This window comes from Meriones unguiculatus, chromosome 6, assembly GCF_030254825.1.
Source record: "Meriones unguiculatus strain TT.TT164.6M chromosome 6, Bangor_MerUng_6.1, whole genome shotgun sequence".
Taxonomy (NCBI): domain Eukaryota; kingdom Metazoa; phylum Chordata; class Mammalia; order Rodentia; family Muridae; genus Meriones; species Meriones unguiculatus.
Genome location: NC_083354.1, coordinates 46,917,073 through 46,936,191, shown reverse-complemented (window position 1 = coordinate 46,936,191; position 19,119 = coordinate 46,917,073). Strand labels below are relative to the sequence as shown.

Sequence of the window (19,119 nt, the reverse complement as noted above, 5' to 3'; positions counted from 1 at the left end):
ACAGCAGGGCCAGTGTCATGTGTATCCAGAGCAGGCTGACGGCGACTCTGCTTTCTAGTCTAGGAGACCATGAGAAACACCAGGGTCTTTTACTCCGGGGCTCTAGCTCCTGGCGGGCTCTCTTCTTAGTGGGACCGCACAGGCCTTCCGCCTGACGCATCATTGAAGCTAGGCTGGAGGATGTGTGAGTCTTCACTAGCCCGAGTGACGCTTGGGACCTACTTTTTCTGTAAGATCGAGGCCCCCCCACCTCTGCCCACAACAGGCGCTTCCTTCGTTTCTCTGCCGGACCCTATATTAGTAGACTCAGCTGCCCACAACGGCTTAGAAACCGCGCCCAGAGTCCACGTGATTGGCTTCCTCTAAGCCCCGCCCTGACCACGCCCCCAAGTGCTAGTGTGTTTTCTACCTTGACGCCACCTCTGTGCAATCTGTGGATTCCTTGCCTTTGTACTCTGTGACAGCGGTGGCAGTCGTAGAGATGGATGTCACCAGTGACACCGTGGAAGTTCTACCCCAGCACAAGTTCGACATCAGATCCCTGGAGGCCTACCTGAATCAGCATTTGCCTGGTTTTGGGTCAGATCCCCGGGCTATTCTGACTGTTACTCAATACAGGTATTCTCGCCTCCAACTGGAGCGTGTCTGCGCTTGGCTATTTCCTTCCTTTGGCTCTGGGTGGGATTCTCTTTTGCCCAGTTGCAGTTTCTTTCCCTTCGAGGACGCTTCCTGCATGATCTGTCCTCGAATCTCAGGCTAGCCTGAATTGGAGGGCAGTCATAGAGGTGCAGTGTCCATTATGCAATGCAGTCTTGTTAAGGACTAAAATGACGTGCCTAATTCACTGAGAGAGATGAGGCTGGACGCACTTGGATACCTTCTGTGATCTTTTTGTGCTACGACCTAAAGATCATTTTCTGAGGGGCTTGTGCCATTTTGATTACTTGACCTTAGTCACCTGAGACTAGGTTAATAACACCACCTGAAATATACAAATTCAAATTCTAGACATTCCACTTAGCCGTTTTCAGCACCGCTTATGGCTTAAATTCTTGAAGCAAGGGAATTAAACTGATGAGATGACCCTGAAGAGTACCTTTCCCCGCTGACAAACGAATCTGAGTTTAGTCTGATGTTTTACAATAGATAGTTTTCCATTTTTATATGGTTCCAATAAGCTGTGCCTAGCCTTGCTACCTGGGGATTTAACTGTAACATAAACTCGGAGACCAAAGTTTGTTTCTTGTAACATTTGCCTGTTCCTATGAGTCTTGATAAGGAAATGAGTTAATGTAGGCGAAAGGGCTTCAGGATTGAAATATCTGTGGAGAGGTGGAGTAAAAAATAGTTGACACTTCTAAAGTTAATGCTTTGTGTTGGAAAACAGAGTAAAACAGATCAAAGTTCAAAGAGCAGTAGTCCTCTCAGTGTGAAATTCGGCCAGCTGGTCATCCTGCTTTCGGATAAAGGTTACATATCCTCAGGCTACTGTAGTCCTCTGTTGATTTAAAATATCGTTTTAACTTTTTTATTTTATTTACATTAGTGTTCTGCCTCCATGTATGTCTGTGTGGGTGTCAGATCCCCTGGAACTGGAATTACAGACAGTTGTGAGCTGCCATGTGGGTGCTGGGATTTGAACCCAAGTCCTTTGGAAGAGCAGCCAGTGTTCTTAACTGCTGAGCCATCTCTCCAGCCCTTATTTAAAAACAATTTTGAATTAAGTTAATGTTCACCAAAATCATGATCAATAAATGAAATTAGCTGTGATACAAAAAAAAATATTTTGGAAGCTAAGCCTGGGTGCTTTAATCCCAACACATGGAGGCTGGGGAAGGATGATTGTGAGTTTGAAGCCACCCTGGGCTGTGTAGCAGTCCCTGGTCTGAAAATCTATTTTTTCCTGAAATGTTATACATGCTTGATTTAACATTGATGCTGTCCAACACAGTAGACACATTCATTTCCAGGACATATGAAAAATTATAAAAATTGAAAGCTTACTGTGCCACAAAAATCTTTTAAAAGTTTGGGCCAGTGAGATGGCTTATCGGGTGAAGGCACCTGCTGCCACGCCTGGCAATCTGAAGTCAACCCCAGACACCACACTGTGGAGGGAAAGAGCCAATTCCTGCAAGTTGTCCTCTGACTGCCATGCATATGCCCCCCCCCCCAGGGAATAAATATGAAAAGAAAAACCATATGTTTCTCAATAGACATGCAAATATTTTCACAGGATGAAAATGGCCAATAAATACAATGTAGGAACTAATCGGTTTGTGTGTTGAAGAGCTACATAGGTAATAGTTTTAAGTATACACATCACTTGCATTTCTATATCTTAGCAACAGTTAATATGACACTCAAAAGGTCTGATAAGAACATTAAAAAAACAAAAGCAAAAAACAATTACCTAAACACCAGGATAATAGAAGCTGTGTAAGACCTTTGTATAGAACAGGACAAAACCTTATTGTCAGTTTTCAAATAACCTTAGAAATTTAGAAATAACATACATCAGCAGGAAAAGTCAGTATTATAAATTTTTGCTTTTTGTCCCAACTGATCTATAGCTTTGATTCAAATCAATGTCAATCAAAATTCTATTTTTCTCTTATTTAAAAAAAAAAAAAACAATGTTTCTAAATTTTATGTGAAAGACCATAGGGTTGACAAAAACATTTCTAACGAACAACAGAGTGGGAAATCTGAGTTAAGGTGGCATATTATCACCACACAAGTAGGTAAATATGCCGATGAGAGAGAGAGTTTACAAGAGAGACACCCACATGTTTATAGAACTTAAATGACAGTGCTGACACTTAGAATCAGCTCTGGGGAAAGGGAAAGAGCCACAGGTAAAAGACTTCAAGAGCTTGTGATGAGATAATTACTATCTCTATGAAATACTACTGTTTGTAAGGAAGCTGCTCCCCAGGCTGTGGGTCTGCTTCATAGAGCAGAGCTCCCCTTAGCATGCTTGATGCTAAGGGTTCAATCCCCACTGCCGCGTAAACCAGGAATAGGTTGTGGTGATACCTGTAATCCTAGCACTTGGAAAATAAAGACAGTAAGATTAGGAGCTCAAAGTCTTTCTTGAGCAGCTTCACATTGTCCTCTGACCTCCTTATATGGTGGCATGCATGTTCACACACATCATGTACAAGCACTATATGTATGCACATAGACATATGTATAGTCTATATGTGTGTATGCATTGGTTAGGATATTGATTAGGATACGAGACATTAAGGACTGATTAAGATTTGAATCATTATAGCTACCATTGACCAACACGGCATTACCCTGTAAACCTGAGATCAGAAAGACATGCACACCCATTGCCCCTGAAATATTATTTCTTAGAGTTAAAAAAAATTTCATGCCAGGATATCAGGAATATTTATTGTGTTGCCTGTAACAGAAAACTTTGGTTTAAACACAGTAATATTTCTTAGTAACAGAAAAGAAGAACAAATTGCCCACTTGCATAGTGAGCTACCACAGATCAGTGAAAGTGATGCAACCACAGCTATACATAACACGTATAAAACCATGGATAAATATAGAGCATGTTGCTTAAGGAGATAAACTTCAAGAGAACAGTGAGTACGAAATTCAAGACACAGAGTTCTTCAAAGATCTGGTAATTTCTTCAAAATAGGATATGGTGTTTGTTTGCTGTAGTTATTCTGTGCCTTCCAGATTTTGTAAACATTCTTTTTCCTTATACAAAAATTTTAGCTTTCAAATATTAAGTCTTTTTGGTGAGATAAAATATAATTAAACAACAATGTAAACATTATATAGCTCAATACAACAGAACTCGAGTCTTCTTGTGCCTAATATGTATGAAACACTGATGTCACTCTTCTGCAGTCTCCATTCTATTTGAGGAAGACAGACAATAAACAAGAATGATTTCTAAATATTATTTGCGGGTTTATATGTGCTATGGGGCATAGAAAATGTGGAGGGGAAAAAGCAGGAAGATTATATGGAGAAGGAGGCACTTAACAAAGACTAGAAGGGGTTGAGGATGAGGCTATGAAAGCTTTCTGAACACGGGGATGACTGAAGCAAAGGCCAGGGGCTGGAACTGTGCCACGTACATTGAGGAATACTAACCAGTGTGTCTAAGCACTGTAAACAAGGACCGTGAGAGCCCTGTGCATAGTCACAGGGACCTTTTCCCTTTGCTCCGAGCGGAAGTGGGAAAGCTTAGAGATTTGTGAATCAAAGATGAAATCATTTGTCATCATTTTTTTTTAAGCAAAATTCTGCTTGCTGCGTTGAAGTTGACTCAAGAGGGCAAAGGTGGAAACAACAGCACTGTATTACAGAGCTCGGCCTTGGTGGGGCGAAATAGGTGAGAGGTGATCACAGCCTAGGCAGCAAGAGTGATTGATTAGGTGTTGAGAAGGGAAGACATACGGGTTCTCTTTTGCCATGGTAACTAAGCATGGGGTCAGCATGAACTGAGAGAGAGGTGGCCTTAAAGGGGATCATGGTTTGAATGTGAAACATCCTAGCAGGCTTAGGTGTTTGAACTTTGAACAGGCAAAGTTTAACTGCTTGGCACTCCAAGTGCCACCTTTCTAATCTAATGATGCACTTAGCACGTAGGACCCCTACCTGAATCAAGCTACCTGTACCTTCTGCTCCAATCAATGCAGAAGGCCGCTCCTGCCTTGGCAGTCCCTGGGTGACTGGCTTTTTGTGCTTGGTATCCATTCACGTGTGTCTCAGAACATATGGAAAATATCCTGGAACTAGATGCGAAAGGCCAGTCCAGTCTGGATTAGTTTATGGTTTTACACAGTAAGGCAAATTGTGTCCTCTGATTCACCTTTCAGGGGAATTGTGTATTTACCATCTCATGCCTATGCTTGATTGGGCATGCATATGAGTAAAATCAGGTGCCTCATGGGAGAGTACATTCACAGTAAAGACTAATGTAACCCACGCCTGTCAGTCAAAGCAGAGAACCACCGTCAGTATGCCTTTTGGCAACAACTCTTCTTCCTGGACCCCACAAAAGAAAGCCCCACGCAGTAACCACTGCTTTGGGGTACTCTCGCTTAGGTAGCCACTGTTTCCTTGTATTTGACCCTACACCATCTCTTTATATAGAACTTCTTGCTGTCTTGACAGTAATGTGAACTTTTTCAAGACACCCGAAACCTGGGAACACGCAGACCACTACAACTGAACCTTTGGGACATGTGGCCTCGCTTGTAGAAGTGGGTTGCAGGGAGCTGTCCTTGAAGGTCATATGTGCTTCTGATGCATATGAGAAGGTCATATGAGTTCTGATGGAACTCTCTGCTTCCTGATTTGCCAAAATGTGAGAAGCAGCTGCTGAAATCTCCTGCCACCATAGACTGAGCCACTGTGCCATGCTTCTCCCATGAGATAGGCATACACCCTGAAACTGGGGACAACAACAACAAAATGCTCCCTAAATTGCTTCTGGTAGACATTTTGTCATAGTGATGAGAAATGTGCTAATACAGAAAAAAAAATATGAAAGTTCTGTTGGTAAGTTTCAGGACGGTTTTTAGACAGTTAAGTGAATATGTTAGAATAACCAACTCGATACAGATTCAGGGCTGAGACCTGGTCTAGACAGGTTTGAGAGCAGAACAGTGAAGGTATTGGAAGCCACGAAGTAGAAGGCTTACCTAGAAAAAGAGTCTAAATAAAATGAGGTTCGGAAACCCAGCCATAACACCCCAGTATTAAGAAGTGGAAGAGCTATGAGGAAGCTACAAAGGAGTTTGAGAAGAAGTGTCCAGAAGGTAGAAGAGTGTCCTGGTTTGTGCTAGTGACCTCGAAAAGGCAGCATTAGTGGAAAGATGGGAATGGAAGCTTGATTGAAGTGGTTTTAAGACAGACTTTGAGGAAGAGAATTGCAGACTTTGAGGGACAGGTGGTGAATGGGACCAAGCAAAGACTTTAGGAATAGCTAAAGATTTATATACAGATAGCAGTGCTTAAGAAATTGTGCAAGAGAAAATTCTAGAACAAAGAACTTAAGACAAAAGAATGATCTGGAATACAATCCTGTTTGTAAGTAAAAGATGAAGTTGTCCAAGCTACTGGTGGCCCCCTCCCCAGGCTGCTGACTACCCCTGTGGTCAGCCCAGCGTTGAGCTACATTTCCTTGTCTTTTATGGCATTTCAATAGGATTTCAAGAAGGAGACATGTTTATAATTGACCTTTTAAAAACCTTTTCCTCTAGATCAGGACAGTCCAATCCAACCTTTTTCCTCCAGAAAGGATCTCAAGCCTATGTTCTCAGGAAGAAACCACCAGGCTCTCTTCTTCCCAAAGCACATAAGGTATGGTTCAGAAATGCAGCAAGCAACTGCCTCTGAAAAACACAAGACAATTTAAACTGCATGAAGGTCTTCTCATAGTTACTGACTAGCAGAAATGCACTTTTAATTAAATATACACTTGAATTGCATACCCTTTAGTTAGTTATTCTTATAAAACTTTGTTTCTCAGTTTCTCTCTTAACCCAGCTATCACACAAATAGTTATTTTATTCAACATCACAATATTAATTATCACACAAATAATATATTTTATTTAAAATGTATTATTTTTAAAAAGCTTCACAGCATAACTGAGCAGTTTTAACTCTATTCTTAACCCTCTAAGATAACTAGGCTTCTTCCCTGTGTGCATCTCAGAGATATTTGAACTTTGTAGCTTTTCTTTTTGAGCTCTCTCTCTGCTGGTCCCTCCTGAACATCTATCTGCCCATGGCTGAATCCCCTACTTTCTCTTCTAACTCCTCCTCCCCTGGCTGGCAGGAAATCCATAGTTGGCTGTAAGCTGCTTTATTGGCATATCAGGGGACAAGTGGGGAGCAGTGTTAACACAACATTGAGAAAGGATGTTTCAGACCAAGTATTGTGACCAGATATGGTCGGTATAGAAATCAGCATTTGAATTACACAGTAACCTTATACCCACACTCTTTTGTTTAAAAAGGATCTGTGGTTGAAATCTAAAACTGTGTTTAAACTGTCATCCTGAACAACACCAGGTCTCCTGGTGGGCTTTGTTCTTCCCTGTAGATGTGTTCTAGATGCTTTGGTTTCCCTACATATTAAGAGTATTATCTATAATGACAATCTTTACTTGCTGAGTCAGTTTAATGTATTTACTTCAGGCATCTTATAATCATAAAGTGGTTAAAAAAAAAGACGTGAGTAATCATTATATAGTAGGCCTTAAGTTTTAGACTCACTGGGGAGAATTATGAAAGATGTTTGTTACAAATTAAGTTTTGTAACTATTCTGGGTTGTTCACTACCCAATATATACATACCAAGTTATCATGCTATACTTCATAAATACATTAAAACATGATTTTCTCAGTTAATTTTTAAACTAAAATTTTCTGCAAAGTCAGGAATTATCTCTCAGGATACTTAGAGAGCAAGAGAGGACATAAATCCAAGTGCTAGAGAGCATTCTGAGTACTCTATGCATGTGTGATGTTACTGTAATCATGCGTTTTCTAGTCCTTCTCCAGGAAAGGTCATTGTGGATAGGTCTGATATCATAGCAACAGGAAAACACAAATTCTGACTTTCTTGGCTCCATCATATTCCTGAAAACATGAAGCAACTTAGGTGCTTTAAAAAAAAAAATAGTAAGTTGGGTAACTTTTGTTAATGCCAAAATAGCATGACTAAAGGAAGAGCTCCACCCCTTCCTAGAAATTGCTACCTTAGTAGCAGTCCTCTCTGATTCTCTTCTCAACTATATCCCACTAGAACCCAGGAGAGCACACCATGCTCTCAGCCTAAGCGCAAGTCTCCATGGATGTAGACTGCCTTGTATTAACTCCTTCAGTTGTCCCCTCCGACTGTGGTTTTAAAAGCAGTGCTCCAGCTTTGCTGCCCGTGTGTGATTCCCTACCCCTTATGCCCCCGCCCATCTCCACCCCTTCTCACTCTCTGGCATCAGAGTGCTTACACACATCTCTTTCAATAGCCATTGGCACTATTGACTGTTCTCACTTGGGGTTTAGTTACTTCCCCCTTCCATAGTTTCATTACTTCATGAAGCCGTCGTGAGCTACATGGTTTCCCCTCCCCAGAACTGGTCAGTAGCCCCGTCCCAGTCGGAGTGAGGCCCTTTGCACATGCATGAATCATCCTTGCTCGCCTGTATCACAGCTCTGCTGTAAGCCATGCCCCCTGGTCTTTTTGGGTCAACCTGTGTCCTACCCAAGGATATCGTTTTTCCTCTTGTCGTAATTGGACTCCAGCTTACTACCAATTTGCTTCTGGATGCCTGGTTCCCAACCCCGCATAGTTATCTGGATCCCCAAAACAGACCAGGTACCTGTAAGGGTCTTCATGCCCCTTCCTTGGAAGTTTGTTTCTTCCTTGATGTCCAAAAGGAATGGGTGATTTTCCCTTCCTACAGCCACCATCCATGTCCCTCAGCTCCTTTATCTGACTAGGGGAAATCCATCCTGAGCCTCTTGAGAAATATAAAGGGAGAGATTAAGCCAGCAAGCAGGGAACTCCTGAGAACGGAGGAATGTTCTTTAACAAAACTGGTGAAATGTAGTCAGACTATTTCCTTCATGCTACAAGGGCCATACAAGCGCCCATCTTTTTACCCCAATTAAATTATCATGATTTTTAATCTAATGATTGAACAAGCCTCCTTTCAAAGGAATTGTTGCTGTCAGCTCTGGCTTATGTATTGAGACAGTTTTGTAACCAGTAGCCTTGGTTAAGGTTAGATCACATACAGTTACTAAATTTCTCTGATTCTGGCTTTTAATAATCCCATTTAGATTGACAGAGAATTCAAAGTTCAGAAAGCCTTGTTTTCCATTGGATTTCCTGTTCCCAAGCCTCTCCTGTACTGCAGTGATGCCTCCATCATCGGAACGGAATTTTATGTGATGGAGTGTGTACAGGTAGGTTAACAGTCTTACTTGGTTGTTGCTTTTATTTTTAGTTATGAAGTTAGTTAGTGCATTGTAGTAGTCAAATGTGACAGCCACAGCTGATAGTGTTTCTTTAACATTTTAATGCAGTTCCTCTCCAAAGGCTTACAATTTTGTTTTGAGTACACACAATGAGGGAGGCCTGAAATGGACTAGGAACAAATTTGCTAGGTAGGTCTCACTGTCTTATTCTTAAACACTCCTCTAGGTGTCAGTAAAGAGCTACCTACAGTGGTAGCAGCCAAACAGGAAGGTGGGGATGTACCTATGTATTTGTGTGGTGGTGGGGCTCTTCCACACAGAAAGAGCAAATTCAAATTGTTTTTAATTCAAGGATGTGGCTTATAAGCAGTCTAAAGCCTGCAGGTTCATCCTGGCATGTCCTTGTATTTTGCCTTTGGCATATATCCACTTACATATTTCACAAATAAACCCACGCCTAACATACTGGGTAAAATGCATATTTTGTTTGTCAGGTATTTAAACCAGCCGTTGTTATCACTTTGATAGGGTCGAATCTTTCGTGATTTTTCAATTCCTGGCGTTAGCCCAGCAGAACGTGCAGCCATATATGTGTCTGCCATAGAAACTTTGGCCTGGCTACACTCACTGGATGTTCAGTCACTGCGGCTGGACAGATACGGTACTGGAGTCGGGTACTGCAAAAGACAGGTGAGCTGCCCACAGTAAAAAGCACGTCATGTTCTCAGAAATAATGCACTATAAACGACCAGCCAAAGTAAACCCGTAATTATGTGGCTCTTTGAAATGTTGCTGTTTTAATATCACCCTTGGTAATATATCCAGATATGTTTTTAACATTGAAAAATAATGAACATTGAAATAATAATGTTGTGTGTGTGTGTGTGTGTGTGTGTGTGTGTGTGTGTGTGTGTTGAGTGGGTGCACCTACACCTATCTGTGCAGGTACATACATGGAAGTATGGCACATGGGTGTGGAATGGAGGCCAGAGATCAACCTGAGTTGTCATCGAATTGGTTGACCTAGAGTTTCCTGGTCAAGCTAGTGTGGCTGGCAAATGAGCCTGAGGACTCTTTCTGTCTCTCTCTTTCATTGCTACATTTCCACACATGTACCACCGTGCCTGCCTGGCTTCCATTGTCTTCCTCTTCCCTCCCTCCCTTCCTTATGTTATCTTCATTTAGGTTCTGGGAGTCATGATTAGGTCCCCATGCTTGCCCAGCAAGTCCTTTACTGAATGAGCCATCTCCCCAGCCCCTAATTTGATTTTTAAAATAACTTTTGTTCAGTAAAAGCTTCTGTATCAGCTTTTCACTCAGTTTATCAATAGATCTTTCTACTCAGTTTCCCCTTTCTGAGTTGTGATAAGCAAATATCTGTTAAACTTTCATGAGCTTAATACTTGTGGTATACTTTTTTAAGTATCAAGAAAGCAGAAATAAGTTCTTTCCCTAAAGAAACTTGTGGTTGTCGAAGTTGGAAAGTGGTCTATTTCCCTGAATTTATTGCCTAGTAATAAATTGCTTATTGCTCATCATGAGAGCTGTATGTCCAGGGCATGGGCATTGGCATGCCTTTGCTTGGATGGGAAAAACTTAGTGGGAAAAAAATAGTGTCAAGCGTTAAGAATGAGATGGTGTCTCCTGCAGCCAAAGCCAAGCAAGGCCGGGCACACACAGGCCACCTTCTGTTATGCGTGTGTCCTCTGAGGATGGGGTAGGGAGAGTCTGAGAGAGGCTTCACTGTGTGCTGTGCCGGGTGCTGCACGAGCTGTAGACACTCTTGTTTATAAATCTCTGCAAAACCCACAAGACACGGGTATTATCCTCACTCTGCAGATGAGAAATTTGAGGTTTATACCGACAATACACAGGTAAGCACCTCAGTCAGTAAGACCCCAGAGATGAAAACCTTTGCTCTGTTGTACTAAATTGAGAAGACATACATTGGGCAAGGGAGAGACATGAGCAGCCAAATAATGTGGTATCATTTATTAGAGGACTCTGAACAAACGTGGATTTTGTGCTTCAAAGTCTATGAACAACACAAAGTCTGGTCTGCTCTTGCTGGTACATTTAAAATACGCTGTGGGTGAAAGAAAGGATGTTAAATGGAAAAGGCTCTATCTAGCCTTCATATCTCCCTTTTCATGGAGAAATTGTCTGCTGTGGTGTGTGTGTGTGTGTGTGTGTGTGTGTGTGTGTGTGTGATTGTCTGTTTATGGGGTGTAGGGAGTGTTGTTTGTATTTTTTCATTTCTTTCTTCCATGAAGTAGTTACTGAGTGAAGCCCATTCTTGACACCTATGCTAGCATAGGTCCAATTGAAACCTCGGTAGGTAAAAGGGAGCTAGCTGATGTTAGGCTGATAGGAGTGTTTCAGGCTGCTGGGAGTTTCATGTGCGGAATGTTTTGTTAAGCATGTAGGAGTAAGATGGACTTTGGCACAGAAGAACTTGTTTTAGAGTAGCTGGCTCCCACATTCTATTTCACATTTATGGCGTACTCGTTGATACCTCTAGGTATCCACCTGGACAAAGCAGTACCAGGCTTCGGCCCATCAGAACGTCCCTGCCATGGACCAGCTCTCCGAGTGGCTAATGAACAACTTGCCAGATAATGACAATGAGGAGTGCCTGATTCACGGAGACTTCAAGCTGGATAACATAGTTTTCCACCCCAAAGAGGTACTGTGAGTTGTATCTGTGATGTGTTGTATAGGTCTGACCTGAGATTCCAGAGGGAAACAGATGTCCCCTGGTCATCCTTCACCCCGACCCACAGAGTCCTGAAAGATCCTAGAGCAGTCTGTTCCTCCCCACACCTCAGGATGTCTCCAACTCAAAGCCTCTGGAGAAGAGTCCTACAGATTTTTTAGCGTAGGGATCTGTCTGCCTCTGTGACTGGTCCTAATCTTAAACGGTGTCACAGCCATCACTTAAATAGGACTTGGAAGTTGCTCTGTATCACTCTTGTCAAAGAAGATGTCAGCTTTATGTTAGCTTGCCTATGCTCTAACGCTTTCTTCTAGTTCCCTTACATTACTTTGAGCTCTTCTGTCCTGTGTCATGGGATTTTTTAATTTGTTTAGTATAAGCTTAGGAAAGAATCCCAGAAGCCCCTTTGAGGCTTCCAAATAAAGAATTATGTGAGATTAACCCACTCTTTGCCTGTATAAATACACACAGTACTTCTTTGGAGAGAACCCAAACAAATTAAGATTTATAGTTTCCCAAGTCTTACTTCTTAGAGGAGTATTTTCTAAGCTGATTAATTTCCTCACAGTGTTAAGTTTGTGGGACTTGTATCGCTCATGTATGGGGCTTCTTACTTCATATCTCTTCCCTACAGGAAGAGTACAGGGAGAAAATGAATAGCATAATTGGCATAAGGCATAATTAAAAATAGAACAACATTAACTGAATTTCATAAACACACATAAGCACATTTGCCAGCAGGACAGAACATTTTTCACAGACAAGTCAGCTTGGGTGTGGTTGTACAAGCCCATCTTGCAGTCCAGTTATAGACTGATATCTAGAACAAGCTGAAAATAGCCTAATTTGAAAATACATTCAAGATACCTAGTCTGTTGAGCATCATAGTTTAGCAGCACAATCACTCTGATATGTCAGTTGCTTTCCTGTGTGACGCTGTGCCTGCCTCTGACTGCCCAGCATGACAAGGACTGTGATGCCTCAGGTCACTAGCAGGAAAGACAGAAATTCAAAGTGTGGTGTATACTGAGTGTAAATGGTCTCTTTACCACTTTAAAGCCAGAAAACCATTGTCCAATCATCGGAAGGACTGTGTGTGGGTGTGTGTAACTTTTGGTCAGTGGCACTAAATATTCTGAATTTAACTTTGCCAGCTTTCCACTTTAGGCTTAGGGAATGAAGCAATGCTAACTTGTACCCTAGAAAATTATAACAGCTTGTACCTAAAAACATAGCAGAATTTGGTCTGTCTTTAATGTGTATTATTTGATTTATTGATATTTTAGAGCCCATCTTTCAATATGCTAGAGTCACCTGTGCTCTGTAATTCAGGATACTTTTAGTCTTCATTGAAGGCAAGTAAGAAAAAAAAATCTAAACCTCCATCTTCTAGTGGGTTATATTTGTTGACTAACATTAAAATTTTAGGGTTAGTCCTTACATACTGAGTCTGATAGTAAACTATAGTAAATCCCAATTGCCTTCCTACTTCTATAGATAGTCTCTGGCTTTAAGCCCATTTCTTAAGGAATTAAAACACTGAAACAGGCATCATCTGTGTTCAGACAAGCAAGTCATCAGAATGCCTGGGAAAGGATTATCTTTAAAGAGAAAGCACTGAGGGTGTGCTCTCACAGAGGACCTGAGCTCAGCTCCCAGCACCCACTTAGGGAAGCCACCAACCACCTATAATTCAAATTCTAGGGAGCCAACACCCTCCATTTTCTGGCCTCTCTGGGCCCTGCACACAGGACACACACACACACACATTTACACACAGATTAAATAATTTTTTAAATGAAAGCGGAAGATACATATTATGTTTACTCGGCTGCAATGCTAATTTGTTAACATGCTCATATCCTTTGAATGTTTTTAGATTATATGATAGTGGGAATGTTTTTATCTTCTATTTAGTAATCTCATAATTATTAACTAAGTTGAATTTAATCAATTTCTGCCACCAGAAAATAAATATTGTTACTGATTCTTCATGGAATAACATGTGGCTGGCAGAATTCAAGTCAAAAAGCATCCTTACCAACTCCGCTCAGAAACATTCAGGAAGGAAATAATCACTAGGAAGGAAATATAACATATCATCCAAGGGAACTATACAATTGGGCATAGAAGGAACGGTCCTGAGTGGACTAACATGAAGAGTTAACAGCACCAGCTGCTCTCCAGCAGCAGAGAATCTGGTGCCCCCTCTGGCTTCTTCAGGCACCCCATATGTGTGATGCACTTAGATGCAGGCAAAACACACATACACAAAAATAAAAGGTAATATAGAGATATCCCGAGAGCTTATCCTCCACATTCCTCAACATGGGTCTCATCCAGCTGGGCCTGGTACATAGCTGATGCCCAGTGTAGTTCAGCTCCCCTCCCTCCTTCCCCTCTCCTTCTGTTTCCTTCTTCTGCTTCCATCTTACCTTCCTGCAATGCCTGCCAAGCCTATCATTCAGAGGAGCTTCAGGTACATTACATCTTTAAGATGTGTGTCCTGGTTGCTTTCTAATGTGATGATAAATACCGAACAGTCATGTCTTGGGAAGGAAAGGGTTTATTTGACTCACACATCCTGATCACCATCCATCACTGAGGGAAGGCAGGGCTGGAACTGAGCCTGCTTCCTAATGCAGCCCAGGGCCACCTGCCCTGGAATAGTGATACTCACAGTGGGCTGGGCCCTTCCACATCAATCTCTAATCAAGAAAATGCCCCATATCTGCCTAGAGGCCAATCCAATGGAGACACTTTCTCAGCTGAAGTTCTGTCTTCCCAGATGACCCTAGCTTTGGTCAACCTGACAGAAAGTACCCAGCACCAAAACTTTTGGAGTTGGGATGGAATTATTTGAAAATTTTAATTCTACTGTTTTAAAATTTGATTGTTTAAAAATTTAATTGTTCTGTAAGGTTTAAGGTTTTTTTTTTATTTAAAAAAAAAAAACAACTGTAATGTTTTGGTTTTGTCTTTAGAATATGATGATTAGGAAACAAAACAGAAACAGTTTTTGGTGACCAACCTTCCAGGAATGTGTGCGGTAGGCCAGAAAAAGCACATTCCTCAGTCATGCACCCTGGTTACTTTGTGCAAGGGGACACAGTAAAGAAACCACCAACATGATTTCTCCATCCTTAGAGGAAGGTTTCTATTGTGAGTAAGAGAGGGAAAACGTCCAGGGGCAACTGAGAAGATCCAGAGCAGAGAGAGTAACGGTCTGGGCCATTATGACACAGAGTCACAGGCTTAGGGGCTTGAACGGCAAACACACGTTTCTCACAGTTCCAGGAACCCAAGGTTAAGATGCAGCGTCCCCTGGGGCTGCACTTGGCCTTCTTCCTCAGTCCTCCATTGGCTGGGGGTCAGGGAGGACCAAAAGACCTTCTGTGAAGGCTCTGATCCTATCAGGAAGGCCACTGGGGAGTAGACTTTAAACCTGTGCCTCTGAGGGTTCACAGATACCCAGTCCGCCCGTGACAGTGGTGAAATCTGATTTCCACCTTAGACCTTTAAACTCAGTGCTGCATGACCACACCCCCCACACCCCTGAGCCCCTGCAGTGATCAGCTGTTGAAACCCCGTATCTTTTATCACGCACATCTCACTCTCTACTCTTTTATTTCTTGTCTGTTTGAGACAGGGCATTAAAATGAAACCCAGACTAGCCTCAAACTCGCCATTCTCCTGCCTCAGCCTCCTGAGTCCTGGGATTATATGTCCACATAGCTTCTTTTATTTCTTTCTTTCCTCCTATCATTTTTTATGTGTACGAATGTTCTGCCTGCTTGTCTGTCCGCATACCACACCTATGCCTTGTCCCTACACAGAAGTCAAAAAAATGGTGTGAGATCCCCTGCAACTGGAGTTACAGATGATTGTGACCTGCTGAGTGGGTGCTGGGCACCAAACCTGGGTCTTCTGAAAGGGCCACTAGTACTCTTAACTGCTGAGCCATCTCTCCAGCGCAGACCAAGTTTGGCCTTGAACTCAAAGAGATCCACCTGCTTCTGCCTCCCGAGTGCTGGGATTAAAGGCTTGTGCTACCATCACCCAGCTCCTGTAATTCTTTCTGCCTCCTTTGAAATGAGCAGATTTGATTACCCCCTTTTCAGGCTCCAGGATTCCTCTGTGACTTCATTTGACATTTTAAAAACTGTCTTCTTTAGTATTTACTTTATTAAAATATTTAGACTCGAGGTATATGTGAGAATTAGAACATTCTTGAACTTAGCTCTTCAAAGTTTTGCTGCCTAGTATCAGTTGTATCACTGGGCTATAGCTTCGCATCTTACTCAAATAAGGCCTTTCCTCCCTATGCCTGTGGATTGAACCTAGAGCCAGGGAAGCGCTTTAGCAATGACCTTTGTTTTCTAGCCCTTTCTTCACTGTTTTTTTCTTTTTTTGAGACACTGTCATTTACTCTGTAACCCAGACTCTGACTTAAATATAGATCTGTGTGATTCAGAGCCCAGATATGTCTTAAGTTTTTCCAAAGACTCAAGGGAGTGAAAACACACAAACAAGCAAGGAAGCTTGGAGCATCCTGACTCACATTGCAGTTTCATCTGGCCAAGTATTGTTACAATCCCCATAGAATAGCCTGTGGAGGGTCCTTTCTGAATCCAAGACACACAATGTCACACCACTGTATAGAATCTCTAATTGAGGCGTCCTGCTCTGCAGTTCAGCCCCTGCCTCAGTCCCTTGAAGTAAACTATTGCTATTAGCTTGGTGCATATCATTTTAACTCTGAAGATTATTTGGTGACCTTTAATTTTTTAAGCTATATTTATTTATCTTGTGTGTGGTAAGCTTGGGTCACACACATGCATATTGTACATGCATGGGGGGGTAACAGAAGACAACTTGAAGGGATCAGCACTTTCCTGATTATTTTATATCACTTACTTTAAAATATTATTGCCATAATCGTATGTTTATTGTATAATTAGACTCATCATTAGAGCAAATGCTTTCTTATACATTGATTCTTAAAATATAATTAGTAATTAGAATTTCTTCTTTACCACAGTTCCTCCAGGTTAAGAGGTTTGAGCTGTGTTTGTATCTGTTTGTTAGCAGAGATGTCAAGGTGGAGTGCAGGAGGATTGGCAGCCAGCAGTAGAGCCAGAGGCCTTGTAGACAGTCAAGGCTAGTTGGTTTTCATAAATGAGACGCACCACTGTGGGCAAAGGCTACAAACTGGGACCTCATCTTGCATTTTGATGGAAATCTGGTGGTTGAGATGCACTGTGTCCTGTGCTCACTTACTTAGTTTGTTTGGAATTTCAGTGTGTCAAAGGCGTGTGTGCATCTTGTTGCAGTGTCGGGTGATAGCAGTATTGGACTGGGAGCTTTCGACCTTCGGCCATCCTTTGTCAGACTTAGCCCATCTTTCCTTGTTTTACTTTTGGCCCAGGACACTGCCCATGATAAACCGAGGCTCTCACATTCAAGAGAACACAGGTACAGAAAAGCAGTCTTATTAAATCCTCTTTATTATTGCCAGAGCTGAAAGACATTAGTTTTATGATGTTTTTGTTCCTTAAAAATGTTTCTAATTCATATTACTGGTTTTCTGAACATAACATTTCACTTTTTATAATCTTTGACAATGCACAGATTTTGCATATAATATTACTTGGGGAATCACTATTTAGAATAGGCTTAATACTGTCTGTGTTTGTATTGTATCTTCTTGTGATTTTTATTAAGATTTATGCTTTGGGCTGTTTTTATAGGAATACCATTGATGGAAGAACTGATTTCAATATATTGCCGTCGCAGGGGAATTGATCCTAATCTTCCTAACTGGAATTTCTTTATGGCCCTTTCATTTTTTAAATTGGCTGGAATAGCACAGGTAATTATTTTAGCACAGGTTTCACCATTCCTTACTGATGCACTGTGAACAGTGTTTTCTGGTTCAAGCTCTTTTGTCTTATTCTTAGGCCACTGTGCAACTCCAAGTGTCAGATATCAGTAACATGTATTAGAACTTATAATAATAATAATAACAATAATAACAAGACTTCAACGGGAAGAAATCACACATGTGCTATGACTTTTTTGTGTAACAAAAAAGGACAGCGAGAGAAGGCGTGTAATGGCAAAGTAGGGAGAAATGTGGCGGAAGACCATGGTGGGTACCTGGTGTAAAAGCAAGCTAAAATTCTCTGTCGAAGACCAAAAAGTCTTCTCCCCTTGTTTAGTCTGGGAGCCACCCATGGCCTGATGCCACCCATATTCATCCTGGGCAGGAGCACAGTTAAATCTTTCTAGAAACGTACTCATAAACACACCCAGAAGTGTGTTCCCATGGCGATGCTAAATCCGGTCAGACTGACAATGAAGGTGAGCAGTCATGTGGGGGAAGGGCTGTATTAGGTTGGAAATACAGAAATGGAGAATTGTGAAAATGCTGATTGACATTCAGCCAACACTGCTCGAAGGAGACAGTTTTGCCTAAATTAGTGATCAAAACTGATATTAAACAGTAAAGGTCATCTCATTCATTGCCATCTTGGCTTGAGTATTGGATGCTATGCTGTTTTGATACCTATGAAGGGAAAGCAATGATCAGTACAGAAAGTGCAACTTGCAGGCTGGTTTTTCTGGCAATGGCTCATTTTCAAGTTTTGTTTGAGTTATCAATTACACTTCTGCCTGGATTAGAGTATCACAGCTACATGACACAAGCAAGAGTCTAACCCAGAGGTACACAGTTCCCTCTGCATGTAAGTGCACAGCCTCAATGGTCTGATTGACATCTTTGGACTCTGTGAGTTTAGTTCTCCACATGGATCACATACTAGAAAGACTAATTGGATGATTGAGGGACCATTTTCAATGAATTTTAATAGCTCTATCTCAATATGTTACTTGTAGGGAGTCTACAGTAGATACCTCTTGGGAAATAATTCATCTGAGGATAGCTTTCTGACTGCCAATACTGTGCAACCTCTGGCAGAAACTGGATTACGGCTCTCAAAAAGGTAAGGAAAACAGATTCTTTGGGCAATTCAATTTACAGCCTTTATTAGCTAGGTCTCTTAAGTTCCCAGGGAGCAGGAAATGGTAGTTATTGGGTGTGGGGAGGTCAAAACTTTAAGAAAATGGAAGTTATATTGCTGCCCAGATAGGGCTGTTATTGCCAATGAGGGTCATGTTCTTGTAATTGCTATATACCTAAAAATAAACTGACCTAAATATGTAAAGAAAACGCCCATGTTTATAATTAAATGTGTTCTTTGCCACTTGAATGTATAACTTTTTAACTATATAGGTGAACATGTTTTTTATAATATTTGTGTTACTTACACATACTTATTTAAATGATCTTATTTATTAATAGCAATGCTACTTTTTCTTCAACATTTTACAAGTGTCTTTGAAACTCTGTCTCTTTCAGGGCAGCATTTC

The 19,119-nt window shown here is 41.5% G+C and overlaps 1 protein-coding gene across 1 annotated transcript in view; it reads left to right on the top strand.

Moving 5' to 3' along the window:
* Nucleotides 1-123: 123 nt before the first annotated feature.
* Acad11 (acyl-CoA dehydrogenase family member 11) overlaps nucleotides 124-19,119 on the top strand; it is a 61,862-nt gene continuing 42,866 nt past the window's right edge. The window contains exons 1-8 of the mRNA XM_021647792.2: nucleotides 124-618; nucleotides 6,246-6,345; nucleotides 8,835-8,960; nucleotides 9,501-9,662; nucleotides 11,494-11,658; nucleotides 17,022-17,163; nucleotides 17,439-17,560; nucleotides 18,586-18,692. Of these exons, the coding sequence (XP_021503467.1) occupies nucleotides 482-618; nucleotides 6,246-6,345; nucleotides 8,835-8,960; nucleotides 9,501-9,662; nucleotides 11,494-11,658; nucleotides 17,022-17,163; nucleotides 17,439-17,560; nucleotides 18,586-18,692 (1,061 nt within the window). The 5' untranslated portion in view covers nucleotides 124-481. The remainder of the gene's footprint in view (nucleotides 619-6,245; nucleotides 6,346-8,834; nucleotides 8,961-9,500; nucleotides 9,663-11,493; nucleotides 11,659-17,021; nucleotides 17,164-17,438; nucleotides 17,561-18,585; nucleotides 18,693-19,119) is intronic.